This window comes from Phalacrocorax carbo, chromosome 19 (assembly GCF_963921805.1).
Source record: "Phalacrocorax carbo chromosome 19, bPhaCar2.1, whole genome shotgun sequence".
NCBI lineage: Eukaryota > Metazoa > Chordata > Aves > Suliformes > Phalacrocoracidae > Phalacrocorax > Phalacrocorax carbo.
Genome location: NC_087531.1, coordinates 9,553,642 through 9,573,402, shown reverse-complemented (window position 1 = coordinate 9,573,402; position 19,761 = coordinate 9,553,642). Strand labels below are relative to the sequence as shown.

At 46.8% G+C, this 19,761-nt stretch overlaps 1 protein-coding gene across 6 annotated transcripts in view; it reads right to left on the bottom strand.

The window, feature by feature from the left end:
* Positions 1–19,761, bottom strand: part of PIP5K1C (phosphatidylinositol-4-phosphate 5-kinase type 1 gamma) — an 86,228-nt gene that overhangs the window by 16,697 nt on the left and 49,770 nt on the right. For all 6 annotated transcript variants that reach the window (XM_064469485.1, XM_064469482.1, XM_064469484.1 and 3 more), the window contains exons 2-7: positions 8,280–8,311; positions 5,940–6,026; positions 5,459–5,589; positions 4,717–4,834; positions 2,636–2,788; positions 235–534 (exon numbers count right to left, since the gene is read on the bottom strand). In XM_064469485.1, the coding sequence (XP_064325555.1) occupies positions 235–534; positions 2,636–2,788; positions 4,717–4,834; positions 5,459–5,589; positions 5,940–6,026; positions 8,280–8,311 (821 nt within the window). The remainder of the gene's footprint in view (positions 1–234; positions 535–2,635; positions 2,789–4,716; positions 4,835–5,458; positions 5,590–5,939; positions 6,027–8,279; positions 8,312–19,761) is intronic.

Sequence of the window (19,761 nt, the reverse complement as noted above, 5' to 3'; positions counted from 1 at the left end):
ACGTGGAGCCGACTGCCACAGCTTGATATACCAGGTAAATGAAGGCACCTTACTACTCAGAGGTTGTCATGAGATCCAACTCCACTGCTTTGCTTTCAGGGAAAAAGGCAGTAGAAGGGATTTATCATGCTTTGGGGTTAGCAGATTAGCAAGGTTTTTGATCATTTGCCCTTCCTCATGCATGAGAGCCACAGAGCTTAACTAACCTGCTCCCCAAGCTGCCCCCCTCCTTACCAGACAGTCTCGTTGCAAGGTTTTCACCAATGCACTGAAGGTGTCTGCATCCAACATCAGGCCCTCAGGCATGTCTTGTATGAAGTCTAGATCCTTGTATGTAGGGCTGGACTTTTCTTTTTCCTTCTTGGATGCCCGGCGTTTATAGGTCGAGCCTTTCAGGTCAAATTTCAGGTGCATTTTCACCACGCGAGGCAGAATGTTGTTCATCACAACCACGCGGATGTTTTTGCCCCCTGATTGCACACAGTACAGTCCATAAAACTTTGGCAGCAGTGTCCGTGGGTTCTGGTTCAGATTCTGCAGCAGGGTTGGAAAAAAAAAAAGCATGGGGAAAGGTCATTTCAGCAGAAGACTCCTGCTGTGTTCAACACAAAGCACATTAACAGATCTCAGAGCAGTCAGATTAGGGTTTCTTCACCTAGAGATTTTCTGAGCTTTACACGAGAGCTTATAGTACACATTTGACAAACTCCTGCATCTCAGCGGCTTTAGGACCTGAAAATACCACTATGTCTTAAACACAGGGAATGAGATGTACAGCATCCTCTGGGTAAATAACCAAGTCCGGAAATTCCCCACTTTCCCCATCAACAGCAGCTAAAAAAGGGAAACCAAACTGGAAAAGAAACAAAGACAATAAAAGTGGGAACTTCAAGTTTAAAAATAACAGCTATCTTAATCTCTTCAGAAGTGTCAGAAAACAAGAGCCAAAATAAACCAGGGACATGGCATTTTTTAAAGAAAACATCAATTTTCTGTTTTATAAAGCAACTCTGCAAAAAGAGCACAGTTGGCCAGAGAGCATGGATATCCTGCTCTGCTATCAAGTCCTTTTTTAAGGCAGTGATATTATTAGGAATGACACGACAGGCGTGATTTGCTTGCTCAGCTTTGGGAAAATTTGGGAAGGAAACAGAACATCTCTGCACACTACAAAAGAAAGGACAGATCTGACAGATTCTGACAGATGGCAGAAGCATGACTGTACTAAAATTTCATGCCCCTCCCACCCCTCACCTGACTGGGCATGCTGCTCAACATGGTGCGAGCTAAAAGCAAAAAAGGCAGGCAAGGCTCGACACAAACAGCACTTGCCCAGCTTTAAGTAACTCAGAATGAAACCACTCTGCTTTCTTTGCACTGACTGCTTTTACACCAGGCGGGTTTCCCAAGAACAGCAGAGAGATCACGTGTTAGCGCCACAGTAACCCCCAAACACTGAAGTGCCAGAACAAGTAGCACATGACACTGCACCAGACAGGTAAGTTCAGGTTAATTCGTTACACTCATTGCTAGCCAGGACATCTGCAGAATTCGGGGCAACAGCGCAACTCCATTCCCATTCAAAACCCTCCACCGGATTTACCACATACATTAGACAACAAGCAGCACTTTCCAAGAAAGCTCATCCTGCCCAGGTACTTGGCTGTCACTTGCAAAAGCAAGCAACTGGTTGTCAGCTATAAACAGGCACCCAAGACCCTGTCTCACTTTGGCAAAGTTTCCCCACTAAATATTGAGCAAGGCAAGTATTTTCATAAAAACAGCATATGATCACATGAATCAAGTCCACTGCAACGTGCACACAGATGGGACAGCGTTAACATCACTTGCCATCTCCTTCTCCTCAGCATCTCCACAGCAAACAAATCCTTGGGTGGTTCTAACTGTATTTCAGCGCCCTCATCTACAGAGCTGGACCCTTCACCACAGTTATGCAGGGAGGCAGCTCCTGGTTTACATGCCAAAGCACTGGGTTTGGTTCCGATTTACTGCTTGTCACCACATGCAAGTCCTCTGGGTCTCAACATATTGCCTGCTAGCCCTGAGATTTAGACAACAACTAGCTGCAGCAGACTGGATGTGCAAAGCTGGCTGGTACTGTGGGAATCTTTAGCTTGGTACTGCAGCCAGTGGGAGCCAGGACAAGCAACTGCCTTCAGAGTAACTCTGTTAAACAGCAGATATGGGAGATATCCAGGGACAGCAGTGGTTTCCCCACAAAACCAAGGTGATTGTGTTATTGCAATCAACAGCCATCCTCAAAGCCAAGCTGAGGCAGACGTGTGGTGCCAAGCAAAGAAGAACGAACCAGCGCTGGGAAAAGGACACCCAGAAACATATCTGGGAAGCCATTTCCAGGCCAGAACACACCTACAAGCTATGGCATAATTATCTGCCTCGAGTTTACGCACAGAGTTTGCAAATAATAGGCAGGATTTGTGCTTCTGAGACTGGCTTTGTAACACACTGCTAACATTGTCCCTGGCACCGGGCGGGCAGGCCACAGGAAACCGAGAAGCCCAAGCGGAGGACATGCCCTGTGTGATGCCTTGGACAGAAAAGCTGCCGTGACAAACAAACCCAAGTTGGGTCCAAGGCGCTGGGTGATACACACCATGTAGTAGCCAGGAAGGAGCTTCTGTAGGAATTCAGCTTCCTTGTGCATCACAGTTTTTATGATGAATTCATCGTCACTGGTGACATAGAAGAGGGAGCCGCTGGCACCAGGGTTCGACAGCTCTATCAGAGGCTCGTTACATAACGAGTACTAGGGAGAAAAAAAACCCATGTTTTTAGCCCCCATTCCTTGCACATTGAGTTCTATGCTCTTGAGGGCTTTCCCCAGCATGCTATCTCCCTGTGAGATTAGGGGGTAGCAAAGCTTAAGTGAGAACTATTTTCATTATAGGTTAGGTCTAAGCAGCAAAGCTGATGGACAATTTTTAATTAGAGATCACAATTACAGTTCAGAGCATCTCAACTGCTTAGAATCAAGCTAATAATCTGCTTTCAGTAACATCCAGGCTTCATAATAACATCTTTTCCCATTGTGCGCATATCACATTTAGGCTTCTTTCAGCACATTACCACAAGTGCTGAGAGGAAGATAGGATTTTAAGAGACATGACAGTCTGCTCAGGGTACCACATATCACTGTGCTGGAGGGAACGCAATGCACTGGCTGTTCTCAGCAGTCTCCTCGGGCCTCACACTCCCCCTGTCACAGAGGATTTTTACAGACACATCTTACCCCTCAATCCTGCTTAGAAACACATGAAAAAGTATTAGACCAGGTGTACAAACCAGAAAGAGAGGGATCAGTGCTGTGTAAGCACAGCAAGGGATACTGCATTGGGAATCGAACTGGGAGGACATTTCTAGACATCAGGATGCAATTAGCAGGTCCTCAAATGAGGACATGCCCAGCAGCAGGGGGGGGAGGAAGAAGAAAGCACAAGAGCACTTTGCAGCTACATACCAACCTCACAGTAAGGTGTAGGTTGTGTGGGTTCAGGGCAACATCACATCAGGGCTGCCACAGCAAGAGGTAAGATGGGGAGAGGAAGGTAGGGTACATAAGGGACATAACCAGAGCAATACATGAAATGCTCATCATTATGTACTGAAAACAGCTTTCAGCACTGCACAGATTAGTGATCCAAGACTTGATCAAGTTAATTCTCTCATGCATAAATAAAGGCATTTGCTGCTGTGGCAGGCAAGAGAGAATCAGGGGAAGCAGAAGCAACAAATTAGAGCTGTGACCTTTGCAACTGAGGCAGGCTCTTTGCCTCACCCAAGTTTTGAGCCATGCGTCACATCAGGCAGCATTATCTTGGATGGCACAGATGGGGACCACTGTTACCATCAAACCATGCAATGGCACAGATTTGTTTCTACTTGTAGGTGTTCAGCTACGATTATCCCTGTCTACAGCTGAAGTCAGAAAAAAAAGGATATTAAAAAAGGGGGAGGGCGTGCACCCATTTGGATGTGCTCCCTTCCCCAGTTCAACAAACGTCCTTTTCTAAAGAGCAGGATGTCACATACACGCAAAGGACCAAATTCAACCCCAGCGTACTCCAAGCCCCGACAGCTTGTACTACTAGGTATTTTAAAAACAGCCTTTCCAGCTCTGAGGAGCTTTCTGAACACAAGAACAAGCTGTGTTTTGTTCTGCCTTTGTAAGATGATTAAAATAACTATACTTACATAGCTCGCGAGTGAGTACACAAGGAAAAATTCCCATCTTTGTCCTCAGGGCCCCAGGGGACATTACAGGGTTGCACCCAGCAGAACAACTCCCTTTTGCTTGTAAACACAGTAAGTTATTGTCACCACAAGCAACAGAGAGGGAACCCCATCACATAGCTTGCACAGCACACACTTTATGCAGATTGCTTCCCTTTCCCTCCAGCATAAGCTAGCAGCTACCTCTTAGCAAACAAAGACTTGGGCTGAGTGGTGCTGGTCTTGTTGGCACCATCTCTATCTCCTCCAAAACTGAACAGAGTCCCTAAATCCACAGCCTGTTCCCTCTCCTTGTTGGGATCAGAATGATTCCTCAAGTCTTTTCTGTCCCTTTTAGGCAAGAATTGCTGACAACCTTGATTTAGGGGCACATTTCTTGGGTTACTCCAGACCATTTCAAATAAAGGAGGAAGAAAATGGAGAAATACAAAAATATGTCCATACCAAATAATCGTCTGGACGAATCCCAAAGAGTTCTCGGAAGTACCGAAAAGCCACCGGTGCATAGGTCTTGAACCTGAAGTCAGCATAATGGTGAGCCGGGGTGAGATTACTGCCTTCACTGCACAAGAGAGACATTGCATGAGCAGGGCCCCTATATTACCATTCACCAGATACAAACGGTCACATCAGGGCTACTGTAAGATGAATTGAGCCTGGCAAAAAGACATCTTGGGAACAACAACAAAAAATGTCTTTCTTCTGTGGCGGGACAATGGGAAAACAGGTTTTAAATTATCTGCCAAAATCTATTTCCAAGGAGTGCAAGGAAGAACCAATTTCCAAGCAGAATATATTTACACTGAGAATATAGCTTTTAGGAGCTTTGTTTATTCATAGAGTTAAAGAGCTCTCAGAATGAGTTTCCTCCATCTCAAACATGGTATAATTTCATTGAAGACATTCTAGAATAAGGACAGGTAGAAAGAAAAGCATGTAGGAAGGCTAAGAAACTCAAGCGTATGGTACTGCATCTTACACTGCAGTACTGCAGCATACATGGCAAGCCAGTGTACTGCAGAATCTAACACTCCCCACTGTTATGTTGACCAGAATATGGATGCATATTTAAAACATTCAGAGCATCCAACTCTGATCTAAGGACAGATGGAAGCTCTCTTGGAAAAATCAGTGAGAGAAAAAGAAATAACTCATCCGTTTGTTTTGTTTCCCCTGTCTCCTTTACCTTGGGAAAAAAATGCTCTCCACTACATAGAAGTCCTGCATCAGGACATCTCTCTCTGGCTTGGAGCTCAGATTGCCGACAGTATATCCAATCCCTAGCTGGATAGCCCCCTTCAGAGTGGATGAGGTGGTCTGGCAGAAGAAAAAGAATAGTCAGTGAGCATTTCACAGCCAATTATCATGAAACACCCCCTGTATTACAACACAGTTGTGTCTATGACTTCTGTGGGGTCATCTCAGGCACTATGTACTGCTAAACAAGTTCAACCAGCTGCTGACAGATGGATTAAGACTTCTGGAAGCTTTTCTGTTTCCAAGACTATGCAGTACAAGGGTGCTGCGTAAGATCTAAATCAGATCAGCAGCTGTTAAACTGAACCGAGAAAGCTCGGTTGTGCTATTGCTAACCTTGGGCCCCACCTTCTCTTCTCAGCCTGCCACCTACACAGAGCTGCCAGTCCCCACCCTCCACAAAACCAAACCTTTTTGTAGGTGGTTTCACCAGAAGCATCAACGCCTCGATGACCTATCTTCCTTCCTTGGCCAGGCTGTCCTGGTAGCGATGGTCCCTGCAATGAAAGAGCATGGCTAAAGTGCAGAAGAGAAGCTGACCTGGCCGACAAGAACACGCAGAGCAGCACAGGCACAACCATACCATCATGACTGTAAAGGACAGAAGGGATTGTACTCTACCACTGGAGAAAAATCTGAAGAGTGCAAACAGATGTAACCAGCACCGGCAAGCCTTAAACAAGGTTGTTTGAATTATACACCCATCCCTCAAGATGAGACAAGTTAGAATATCCAAACACTCCATCTGACACCCTCAATACTAACTGGGCAGAGCCCTCAGCAAAAATGCTGAGCTCAGGAAAGACCCGCTTGCTTCCCAGCTGCCAAGATTCTGCAGCAGTCACTTGACTGCTGTTTCTCACTGATTTAAAATAGTGATGTATTAAATCAAACAGCAGGAGAAGTTTATTCTTAAAATCCCCATGCCCTCAGGTGTTGTATCAATACTTCGCACTTCACTGGAGAAGTAAGAGACTCATAACAGGGACACCATCACCCTACTCCTGCGTTCACATGGAAATAACCTGTTTAAGCGAGATCTCATTTGTTTACAATTCAAAGGATGAGCCCACACAGGGTGAGCTGCAGGAACAGCTCTTCCTGAAGTTTTGCAAAGAGTTTACAGAAACTATATGACTGCCAGCACTTCAGAGTGAGAACAAACCTACTCCTATGCCATTTATCCTCCTCTTCTACCTCCAAGTCTGCCTGGGTCTTTTTTTGCTGATCAAGGAGCGAGCAGATTGTGGCTGTACCCTTTAACAAGCTAACACAATCTTGTTCTGTGAAGTTTGATACAGTTCCTTTTGTAACCCCAAGCACAGGGCCTCTACACTCTGCCACGGGGCAACATATCACCTACCCCCAGCTCTCCCACCACCCCAGTGGTTTGCAGAGCCCAGCAGATAGCTAAAACTGCTGGTGAGCCACCAGTGACATTTGGGGGTTTGTTACACTAAAGAACAACCAGGCTTTTGATGTTCCTGTAAGCAGTGTGTAGAGAGACCCAAGGTCACTTCCCAAGTCACAATATTATATCACTGTGTCTCTCAAGTGCCACACAGACCCATCTCAGAACTGATGTCTACAGCAGACAACGTATAATTTTGTTCAGACTACTGAAGTTCTTTGTGGTTTAGCTTTTAATCAAGAGCTTGCAGCTATTTCTGGTCAAACCGCTTGTACTTCTGGTACTAAAGGGCAGTCTGATTTCTCCTTCAAAAATCTTATTTCCTACTCTGCTTTAAACATTTAGCACAGCCAAGCTTGCTTCCGAGTACTACTTCTCCAAGCAGTCATGATTAGCAGTGGCTCATCGTCATCCTCTCAAAGTGATTAACAGACACAGGCATTGGTTAAGAGATTGCCATTACATGCAACGCAGTAACAGAAGTCTCTTCCACAGTCCCTTGCTCTACCTGTGACCATGTTGCCAGGGCAAGAAAAAGTGGGGTTATTTGTGCATTGAACACAGCAACCAACTTTCACAGAAGATAAGCTTCCTACTGTGCTTATTTCTGGGGAGGCAAAAAGAATCAAGTATCACATTCCTGGCAGTTTTATGGGAAGATTCTGCTAGTCATGTATACAAATACTCATCATCCCAGGTGAGCAATGTAAAGGAGTATGTCAGAAAGTCAAACAAAAACCATTTGAACATGGTGCCCTAAACCAAAAGTGTGGGATTCAGGGAACAGCTTTCAGGCACAGATCTTCTTACTAGATTCCCTGCTGCCAACTGGGAAGAGTTTTGCTCCAGAAGGTAACAGTGATTCAGCAACCTGCGACCTGGATTATGTGAGAGAGAAGATCAGTTCCTCAAGATGTTCCCTTGTTTTACGGCTTCACAAATTACAGCCTCCTTGACCCACTCCCAGGAGCCGGTGAGACCCAGCACAGAGCCCTGGAGATGCCCAATACGCAGATTCACCATTTATCACCTTCAGGTTCTGGTGTGGAAGAGGTGCCATCAGCTACCTACAGGCTTACAGATCATGCAGCTAAAGTTGGCCACGTGGTGGGCATAATCCGTTCACATCCCCTCTGTGACTGCAGCGAGGCCAGCACAGGGACACAAGACCTGCCACTAATTTTCTTTCTCTGAAATAACAGGTATCAAATTTTCGGTAATCTTAAATGTATTCTGAAATCCAGCTTTGCTCATAAAAAGTCAGGCAGAAGTATTTTCTGGAGTTCTGTGTTCTCATTTCTCAACACAGGATTTTCAAGGCCAGCTTTACACATCTCACCTCAGTGATGGCTGCTTTCTTTGGTGCCAGACCTGAGGAGAGAAGAGCATCAGTAAGAGTAGACACATTAAAAAAACAAAAAGCAAAACAACAAAAAACCCAACCAACCAAAAAACCAACCCCAAAACCACCCCCAAACCCAAACAAAACACCACCAAGATAACAGGCCAATGCTTTGCTCTTTCAAGCAAGCTGGAAAGCCTTTAAGAACAGCTGGTTTTGCTCAGTTTTCAGTTTCATTAGCGCAGGAGTCTGAAGTCATAGGGGTCACCCAAACAATTTCACATTCAGAAGCACAAAGATGCGCAATTTTTCCTAGCAATAATGTTTCTTAGAGGCTTCAGTAGATAGAGTTTTTGCAAATCCCTGCTGCACCATAAGTAATAGGTCTACACTACACTGAAGAGTCAGTTACATACAGAAGCCCAGAGACACTTAGGAAGCTGTTTTCCAGCACTCAGAAGGTACTTGACAAACTATATTGATAGTTGAATCTATTTATAGAATCCAATGCTCAAATATATCGCAAAAATGAATGCATAATTTATCTCTACCACTGCCTTTGGGAGAAGCCATCATTACTCCATTACAGTCAATGGGGAAAAATTAGGATTTTGCCTAAAGCTTTTAGATATATAATCAGAGTTGGAAACACAGGCCCAAACCCTCCTCTACCATGAGGCCATCTTTCCATTTCCCAAGTCTGCAAGGAGCTCCTTATTTTCAGGCAACAGTGAGAACAGGCTCCTCTGCTACCAGCCCTGAAGGTGTTCACTGACCTGCCAAAAGCCTCACACATGGGACCACAAGTTCCAGCCCAGCTGGCTCTGGAGAGCCACCATGAACAAGGATCAAGAGCTGCATAAGAAGAGGAGCTCCTCACCCCATCCTGGCAGCATGACGTGCCCCACAAGGCAGCTCCCCAGCCTGCCCCAACTGCCTCTGCATGCAGAGCCCACTCATTAGGAGAAAAGCCTGCACGCAAAGAACGCAAACCCAAGGGATAGATTTAAGGCCATGCATTTCCAGGTACAAGTCTGCTGCTCCCTGCTCCTGACTGAAGTGTTCCTACAAGCACAGATTGTTAAGCAACCCACAATTCCTTAGAAACGGCTTAATTTCGCAAGAGATCATTGAGGGCAGCTTGAGAGTTTTGGCTGCGAAGAAGAAAGGCTCTTCCAAGCCCTCAACTTTTCCCCACATGAGGGCAATGGGTGGATTATGCAACCGCCTGCCGGTGTGCAAATCCTCCGACTCAAGAGCAGCAACTCAAGACCACAGAGGAACCCAAAGGGGGCAAATGCTGCTCCAGTTTGAACACTGGAAATTGCTGGGAACACAACGCAGCCAAGAGGGCCCCGGGCCAGGGAGACTACGCTCTCCCTGCCACGGCCAAGACCACTCTCCTACAGCACTAATCTCTTTTCTGCACTTTGTCACAATTCCAGAGCAGATTATCTTTAATTTTGTGATAATTACCACAAGCTGCTTTCATTCCCAGCTTTTAAGCGTCTGCTGCTGTACACATACCAAATGTAGACTCAACACCAACCGCCCATGCGAAGGAAAGGTACCAGAGGTGAGAAACTGCAGATCTCCGGGGAAGCGATACTGCCACTGGACAAGAACATGGCCAGCAAAACCTCCCTCCCTCCGCCCTCACCCAAAAAATAATGAAAAAAAAATTGGCTTTATAAAATCAACTTGTCCAAGCAGAAAGTGAAAAAAATCTTCCACCGGCTACTCAGCACGTGGCACTCGGCTGTGCTCATCTCAAAAGCTGACAGATGGCCCTCTGAAAACTGATTTAACTCCAGCTTCAGGGTTATACAGCCATGAGAGACAGCACTCAGGTTTGTGGGGAACACGAGCTCTGCTGCAGGAAGTATCAACACTTAACAAGCTAATTGAAATTATTATTTTTGGATTTGGTGCAGCTTAGTGATGGTGTATTCAAAAACATGATGAGCAGCTCTGGAAGGGGAACCCTGGGATGAAACCCCAGCTTTCTGCCCTGCCTCCAGCTTGTGCCTGCATTTTGTAGTGCACTTCATGCACACTTGACCTGCTGCCTTCAGCTCCTCTTCTCATCTGCACACAGCTTTGAGCCGACCCTATCCCAACGCCTGAGCTCCTCCAGAACCTCAAAAATGAACGCTGCAGCTGTAGCGTTCAGCAATTCTCATCTCTGATTTAACATCTTTTTTTTCCACATGCCCCTCTATTCACAGCCACAACGCTGACACCCTGCAGGACAGGGATGAACGTACTCCTAGAAACCCTCTGCACCTTTACTGCCCGACACAGAAACGGACTCAAGTTTTAGCTCTACTGCGTAAACCTACACAGGATGAGATAACCCATTTCTCCTCTTATGCAATATATTGCGCCAACAAATCGGTGTTCAGACCTTTTTAGGCCCCTCACCCCCCATTTACATACGCTTGATCGCTCGCTCCCTGTAAGCGAAGCTCAACACAAGCTGTCTGGAGAGCTCCTGCTCAAAGGAAACCCTTATCATCACCAGCTTCGTCAGCCGGCCTCATCGGTGCACCTGAACTCACAAAATGGCACAGGGTTGGGATCAGAGCAGCTCCCTCAGCTTCTCCAGCCCACAAACACTCTAGATGCTGTTATCAGGGAAATGCAAGCGATATCAGAACTCAAGGTAAAAAAGTAATCATCAAATCTTTGGGCTTAAAAGCAAACTTCATGAAAACCAGAAAATATTGCCCTTGCTGTCCACAGCTTAGAATTTTAGGTTAAAAACATGGGTTTCAAGTTTCATTTACATGCAGAGAATAAATTTTAAAGTCTAATCAAGGGGGGGGGGAAGTCACTCGGCTCTCTCAAAACCAGCCAAGGCAAGTTGCCCAGCAAATCCCCTTCGTTATAAACCTGGGATGAGCCACAGGAGGCTTCTATCCACTGAAAAGGGATTTAAGAAAGTTTACAAACATTCAGCAGAAGCCTCATTTAAGACCTAATACAGAAGTCTGCTTTATAAGACAGATGTGGTGTATACATCTCTCACACACACATATATATATTTATAAATCATAAGTATTGGATGCTTTATAATGCTCTAGAGAAGTCAAAGCACATTTGAATAACCAGTATATTTACCTGGACTCCTTCCTCCAGTCAGAGATGGCACTCCATCTTTAAGAAAAGCTTCACTTTAATGAAGTGCTTACCAGGAGTTATACAATGTGACTGCAACTAAATACATGTTAGAATATAAACACCTCATAAGCTCTTCAGCTAGAGGCTGTACTGACATGACCCCTCCAAAAAATGCAATGCACTGGAGACTTGCAATTTGCCACTCACTCCCAGTCGGGGCAGAAGCAATTGTAATCAAACACAGCTAGTTTTCAAAGTACAGTTCTCCAAAAAGCACTGAACCAGCAGTTTGTCTCTTCTGTTGTTGGGGTTTTCAATTTGTTCTTTGTTTTTAAACTACTGAGCTGACAGCAGCCTTTACAAAATTGACATTTAATACCAACCCAGCGCAATCAGCTAGAAAGCTGTGAAATCCTGACAAGTCTCACACACCCCAAAGGAGGCCTGGATCTAATTTTACACTTATTCGATTGAGAACAAGACAACGTGACACACCTGAGCAACCCATTTATACAATAAGAGGTGGTGAAGAATGGAACCAGGGTGCTATGATTTACTGTTCGATCAGACCACTCTAAACACAGCCCTGTCTGGCCAATGCATTATGTGCAAAAGCATTAGGAAACAGAATGCCAAGGCACGAGCTGTGAGTGTTAAAGGCTATACTCATGTAGCAGATGTGTTGCAGTTGAAATAGAGAGAAAGGCTGGAAATGAAATGCATCCATCAAGAGACAGATGTCACTTCCCATAAGGGACTGCTGATAAAATGAAATTCAAATTGGGCAGGGGACAATTCAGAGAAGATGCCAGAAAACACATCTCAGCTGAGAAGAAGCATCTGAACTAGCACAGGCAGCCAGCTGGGGCTTCCCCAGGAGCTGGGCACAAGCCTCAGGCCGTATCAAAAGGGAAAGGCAGAAAGCAACCTCTGAATTTCTTCTTGCGCTCAAAATGTGCGGGTTCAGCTCCCAGCAAGCGGCACATGGGAGCAGCAGCCGGGCAGTCAGAGAGTGTAGCTGTACGCTTCTACGGGAGAACTTATCTTGGGCCGCATACCTCCGGGACACAGGGCTCTACCCACCCTGGGGACAGTGATGCACAGACATCAATATGATGGATGCAAAATGTCCGTCTATTTAGCTGCGTCACACGCTTATATAGCTCTTGCGGTTCCTGTTCCTGCCACTCCTATGGGGAGGAGTCTATCTTTCCGTCACAGCCCGTGATCTTCCGGTCGCCGATCCCTGTCTATTCCCCTACAAGAGAGGAGACAACACAGAGCAGAAGCCAGACTCTTTGCAACCTCCTGGAGAAGGCAGCTATTTACAACCTGCCCTTCCAGGCACCCAGGATGACCTCCTTCTGATGATTAAACGCATCTTCTTCCCATAAAACACAATTTGATTACGATGAGAAACATCTAGTAAGCTACAATAGAAAGTTTGAGTTTTTCCCCCCCTTAAACACAGCATCTCTCAGCAGAAAGAGCTACAGCTGACTGCTCTGCACCCTGGGCACAGACAGCTGCTTCTGCCACTAGAGAGCTTGTAGAAATAACAAGGAAATAAAGCAATCCGAGATAAAGTTTGCTTGTTATATAGAATCTACATATAGCTTTGATATCAAAATGTATCTGTATTTCCTTGGAGCACTTGCTGACTGACTGATTTCTGGGCTCACACAATACTCGCACTTGTTGAACAAAACCAGCCTAAACTCTCCCTGTTTCGCCACTGCTCAGCCCTGCCCAGCCCAGTGCTCAGGCCAGGCTCACTCCATCCCTTTGGACAAGCATGGTGAAGGGGAGGAGGGACCCTGCTCCAATGCACCTGCAGCCCAGGTAGCTCCACATTCCTCAGGACAGTTTAGTCACCATCCAAAGTCCAGCAGTTATTTGCAGACAGAAATGCTGCCAGCACCAGGCAGGATTCAGACTGGACTACCAGGAGCAGCCAGAGATAAGTAACCCCATTTAATCCTACCTTGGCTGCCCTGCTCTCCTCCCCGTCCTCAACTCCTGCTTGCCACCCACACCAGCTCGGTGCCTCATTTTGTTATTTCAAGCATGCAGGAACCACCTCCACTTTGTGGAGGGAGGACGACATTTGCAAACCATGATCTGCTGTACTCTTTCCCATGCCCTTCATCTTGTGTATTTGAGCATAAACTCATTAAGGAAAGGAATGGCATGCCTTGTACAAATTAAGGGAAAGAGCTTAGTGTACCAGCTAGATAGGACAGCGCCTCGGGCATTGCTGTGATACCCACTCAATAGCAGTGGCACAGCTCACTCTCTCCTTTCCACCCCAGGCAGTTTCTACCTACAAGGTCTTCAAGTAACTCAGGACGGGCGGGCGGCCAGGACCCCCCCAGCCTGCCCCAAGCCAGAAGTGAGCCCCACACCTAGGCCTGCCCCAGCCACCTCCTCCAGGTTTCTGCTTGAGGGTTTTGAAGCCCAAACCCCAGCAGCACTCTTGCCGCTCCCCCAGGGATCAAGCAATTTAAGCCCTGTATTACACAGCCCAGCTAGGGCCACTCAAAGCAAACATCCAGGTTATGGAGCATCACCACTGCGAGGGACTGCCACAAAGGGATGATTCTGCAGTAAAGGCATCTACCAGCCTATTTTATTTTTGGTTTTATGCAGAAACTCTTTCTGCCTCAGAAATAAATCTGTTAATCCCAACTCAGGAGGCAGGGCAGAAGCTGAAGATGCAGGTGGGGAGTTAACGTGTTCCTCCCTCGGCTGCAGGTGCAGGACCACATCCTGGGTACAGCCCTCCTCAGGAGCCACGCTGCTGAGCCAGGACACACCATGCAAAACGTTTCCTTGACAACTCACCAGAATAGCACTTACAGCACGGAAGTCCAATTACAGCAGGGAACAAGCAGGACAAGACCAGGGAAATGAAATTTAAAAAGAACTGATTTGTTTTCTTGTCTCAGATCAGCTGTGTGTAGAAGAAAAAAACAAAAGGACAGTTTCAGAGCGCCTAGCCTGAACCGTGTGACACAGCTGACAAAGCAAAACAAAAATCTCATCAAGAGCAGCACACAATTGCTGACACCCAGTAGCTGAAAAGGCTGCAGCCGTTCAGCTCCACATTCAACTTTAATTATGCAATCCAGTAGGATGTTCAGAGGAACATCTGCTAGATGGGAAAGGTGCAGTCTTATCTGAACACAGTGTTCCTGCTCCCTTCCATGCCACTAGTCACAGGAGGATTGCAGAGGGGAACAACACACACTCCCTGGCACATCCAGAGCAGCTGAGTGCTCTCCCCACCACCCGCATAGGCAGAGGCAGGAAGGTGAGATGTTCCCAAGGTCAGGGACCCCAGCAGTGGTGTTCGGGGCACCAGCCTCTTCCTACCCTCTGGCTTCTCTCTTTATTACAACCTACGAGTCCAAATCTGCTTACCAGAATTCACAGCAAAGCTTGATTAGTATTAGAGACAGCAAATGCTGCAGCAGAAAACATAACCTCCCCGAGAACAGAGCCAGTTCTCTGCACCCGTGATGACATCCAGGCATGGTGGCATCACATTAAAACCATGATGCCAACTTAGAGTGAAGCCATAAAAGGCTGAAGGACTTTGAAGTCACATTCCTCACAATCATCCAGAAGAGCTACAGCAACATCCAGTTGCCACCTTCCCTTTGCTCAGGGGTAGGATAAGCTTCACATACCCGACCAGGGGGTCCCAACCCACCGACACTTCTCACTGGAACATCACTGCTGGGAGGGCCACAGTTCAGCAGTGAGAAGATAGAGAACCTCCTGTCACCTTCCTACTCCTGTTGCAAGAACATCAGGGGCCTGAATGTAGCGCATGACCCCAGGCAGCCCTGGGGACTCTTTTTGTGCATTCAGATGGACTTTTCAGCTGCCAAAAGGCCCAGGAGAGCCGTTTCCCAATCCCAGCTCAGAGAAGAACAAGACAGCTTTGCAAAGGCTGAGTCCAGAAATCACTTCCCTCCTTTGTTTTCCCAGCATCGCTGTCTTCCTGCTTGCAGGCTCCTGCCTAGAAGTAGCATTCAGCACTTCTAACACATGTGGTGTCCCACCTCTGTGCAGGGAAAGGATGTTCAGCTGCATCCTCCATTATGCTATTCTCCAAGTGCCACTGAGAAAGGGGAAAAGTGTGAGCTGACTAATCTGAGGTTACACACCGCTTGCCAGAGCCAGAGCGGTTATTCTGCCCCAAATATGCAGGGTTTGCAGTGTGACACGGCTCAGTGCTTTAGCTGCAGGAGGCTTAACGTCAGACCTCAGCACCTCCCAGCCAGGTAGGGATTAGTGCTGCTGGAGGCTCTTCTCCACCATCTGACCATCACAAGCTCCCTTTGCAACTCACTGTCTCCGCAAGGATACCTGCAAGGCTGGTACCAGGCTCAGGACAAGGAATCAGTGGTTGGAGAAAGCCACTTCACCGTAGCCAATCCCAAAACTTCTTAAGCTGATAAATAGCACAGGATATTGTTACTGAGCAGGCAAAACCCATTTAACTAGAGAGCAGGAGGATGCCTTTGCACAACCTCAGCTTGGCTCCCTTTACAATACTGCTTCCCTGGGCATCCCTCTGAAGGATCTCAGCCTGTCTCAGGAGAGCACTGGCAAGTCAAAGAAATCATTCAAGCTGCTTGGAGCAACATAGCAGATACAAACAGTGCCGGATTGCAAGGGATACAAGACAGTGACACACTATCCCCCATTTTATCTCTCAGCCCTTTCTCACAGAGTGTTCTGCAGCTAAGCAAAGTCAGCACCTCTGATCCAGGAGGGATGGGTCAGGTTGTTTATCGCTTCCACCATTTAAAAATGTCTTCCTATAGATGTTACTTGACAGTGATCTTACTCCCTTTGCTCATTCCCCATCAAAAATTCTCAGATTAAATTACATTAAAATAGAAGAATACAATTCAAGACAGACATCTGCCTCCCCAAATGTTCCATTTTCTGACCTTCTAGAAGATGTGTTGAAGTCCAGTTACTACAGTCACAGCAGGTAAAGAAATCTACGTGAAGTTTCACAATAACCACCTACCACAATACCAGGATATACAGGTTACCACAGCAAGCACAGCTTTAAGCCTGTGGGAGCTCAGCATTCCAACCAACAGCAAACTCCAAAGGGAAAACAGTTGTTTTGTCTGCAGGCCACCCTTCACACAGCATCCTGAAGATGCACCTAGGTTTTTAATGAGCAGGGTATTTCCTGATTTACTCTGTAGCCAAAGCAGCTCAGCTAAATCCTCTAAGATTTAACTCCGCTCTTGTTAATGTCGCTTGACAGAGATTTTTCCAGGGGTGCTCAAACACTGAAGACTTGAAAGGGGATTTCAGAACAGGGTCATGTACGACATGCATCACTAGATATAAGGTCCTTTTGCTAGGCTGCTTGCATCAGGCTGAGTAAACTCTCCTTCGCAACACACTTCCAGGTTGCCACGGGTGCTGCTGACAATACTGCAATATACACACATACGCATGGATTTGCACCACAACGCTGAGGACACGGTCTGGTTGGGAGAGGAGGTGGGGGACATCTGTAACTGCCACCTGGTTCAAAAACAGAGGTCAAGGTAAAAGCATCAGGTTGAATTTCTGGACCTGTTTTTAGAGCATGGGTTTGCGATCCAGCCCCTCAAAGAACATGCCCTCTATGCCATTCAGACATAGTTTTCAAGTTGACCAGGTCCCACTAAAAACATGCAGTTAGAAAGACGTGGCAGGAAAAGCAAACCAGTGATACATATTTGTTTGAGAGATCTACTTCTATGTAAGCCTAAGTTTTTGCTGCTGTAACAGCTAGAAACTCAAGCTCTCCAGCTGCATGCATGCCTCATCAGAGCTCATTAGGCACCACACTATCAGAGATTTCTTGGCCTCATTCAAATTAACTACCCCAACTCACATGTGGCAGAAGGCCAGGTCTGACTGGTGTTTTGCTGCTTCCCATCAGCACGTGATCTGCTCTTGCCACAGCACCCTGCCGCCTGCACCCTCCTCCTGCTCAGGCAAAACAGATCTCACACAACCCATCCAAACCCTACAGCAGGCCACAGCAAGGACTAGCCAGCTCTTTAGGAGCAAACTCTGCTTAATCCACCCCAGCTACTGCAAATCCTTTCCTCCAGATGGATCCTATTCCTCCCTGGACATGCCAACACCTCCTCTCTGCCCCAGACTGAGGGGACTGGTACCAAGCCTCCAGTCCTCTTCTCCTCCATTGGGGCTCTAAGAGCAAATGTCCCCTGCAGCAGCAGCAGCAGCTGCTCTAGACAGACCACATACCAGTGTTGTGAGGCTGAGGGTGGACCTCTAGGGCAACAGCTACTGCCACAAGGTGTGGGGGGCTGTAGGTTAGGAATAAATTTAAATTATTGATCATCACCATGTTCTTTTCCCACCAGCCTTGTTAAGGCCACTTCTGCTCTCTGTGACTTGAGTGTTACGGTTGGGTGCTCCTGCTCTGCTCTAACAAATGCACCTGAACCAATGGAACATCACGAGCCACAGCAGAACAAGCTCCAAGATGAAATGTGCTGCCAAAAATCGTGACTCAGTTTCAGCAAGCAGTCTCTTCTCTCCCTGGGATCCTGGCTGTAGCATGGCAGCTGGTGACTCAGCTATCAGCTGAAAATAAGTTACCTTAAATAATAATTAAATTTTTAAAAACACTTCTAGAACTCTTAGTAGGGAACACAAACAGGTGAGACACGCATAGGTGGGAGGAAGAGATAACTGGTGCCTATGCTGGGCTACAAGGGTGTTTCAGTTGCATTACACTGATGACCGTGGGCAGCCTCCTCCAATACAGGTAACCACAAGTTGAAGGACAGGCTCTTTCTGGCACAGATCTGCAGCTTGCTCAAAAGCTAGGTCAGTAAAGCAGCTCCTCCAGCCCAGCCTGAAGGATTTTCACTTGGAGTCTGAGCCAAGCATTTATTACTTCCATTTAACCAAGTGCAGCCATATCCATTTATGTATTCATTTGGGAACAAGCTCTGCTGCAGACTCTGTACAGATACATGTCCAAACTAAAGATGCAAAAGAACAAAGAGCAAAATCCAGAAGAGCACTTAGGCTCCCAAAGGCACCTGGATGCTGAGGACACTTCAGACTTCTGGCACTATTTTCCCAGAGGCTGCCACCCACATTCGTAGCCAGTTCAGCCACAAGCCCCTCTGCAAGCAGCAGCACTGGTTGGGATTCAGAACAGAGACCATGGTCATTGCCAAGTCGCGCACCAGGCAAGCGTCGCACTTACCCTTTGTATCCTGCACTTACACAGTTTGCAGGGGATGTAGGAGTGGTCAAGGTCTTTCTGAAGTGATTTTTGTGGTTTCTAGGATGTGTTTGACAGCAGACTGTTATTAGGGGAAAGAAAACAAGATACTGTGGAGCTGAACCACAGCCAGCTGGGTCAGCTCTCGCCCCAGCTTTCCAGAGCCCCAGCTCTTGGGCTGCGGGTTTCAGAGCAACCCTGCTTTAATGAAAGGCATCAATCAAGCACAGAAAGCTACACCTGAAGAACACTGGGCTGCAAAGACAAGTGACCATCTCAGGAAGAGCCCGGTCTGGCTGGCCACACAGCTCATACACATGCATTGATGTAATGGTGTAAGCTCAAGGGGCAAATGGGAACAACTTCTGGTCACACAGGTCCTAAAACAGAGTCCTGACCCACAAACAACTTAACTCCTGCATCCTTCTCAGGGCTTTATTCAACACCTGCCCAATACAAGGAAAAACTGGGGATGCCCTATGATCAACAGGTATAAAATAAAATAATCCAGGACAGCAGCATCGAGTGAACTTCAGTCTAGCATTTCTGATCTACATGGAAGAATCTCATAGGATCTTTAATACTGTTTGCTAAGACTGTAATAAAACCAGAAATGAAGTAGTTCCCCTGAACCGTAACATAACAAGGCTGGATCAGCCAGACACTGCCACTGACTTGTGAAGGAGTGGGGGACAGTACAATCTGCTCCTGTGTTTGGGGAGAAACAGAACCCACCGCCAGACACGCAAACATTATACTTCACTCTGAAAAGCATCTCCAGGAGGACAACCCAGCCTCTCACTCAGGTTCCCCCTTCCAACTCAGCCGGTAACTGACAGCTCTCTGTTCAATGATGGTGGCGTGCACTGCGGGGTAGGAGGAAGAGACAGAAGCGTGTGGTAACATTGGCTAACAGCTCTCGACAGGTAATAAGAGATACGCAGGGCTGACATGGGAAGTCCCATGGCTTAAACTCTACATTTCCTGGCTCCCAACCCAGTAATCATCATCTAGGCCAGATGGCTCAAGTGTATTGATCTGTACCCACCAAGCAGTGGGGCT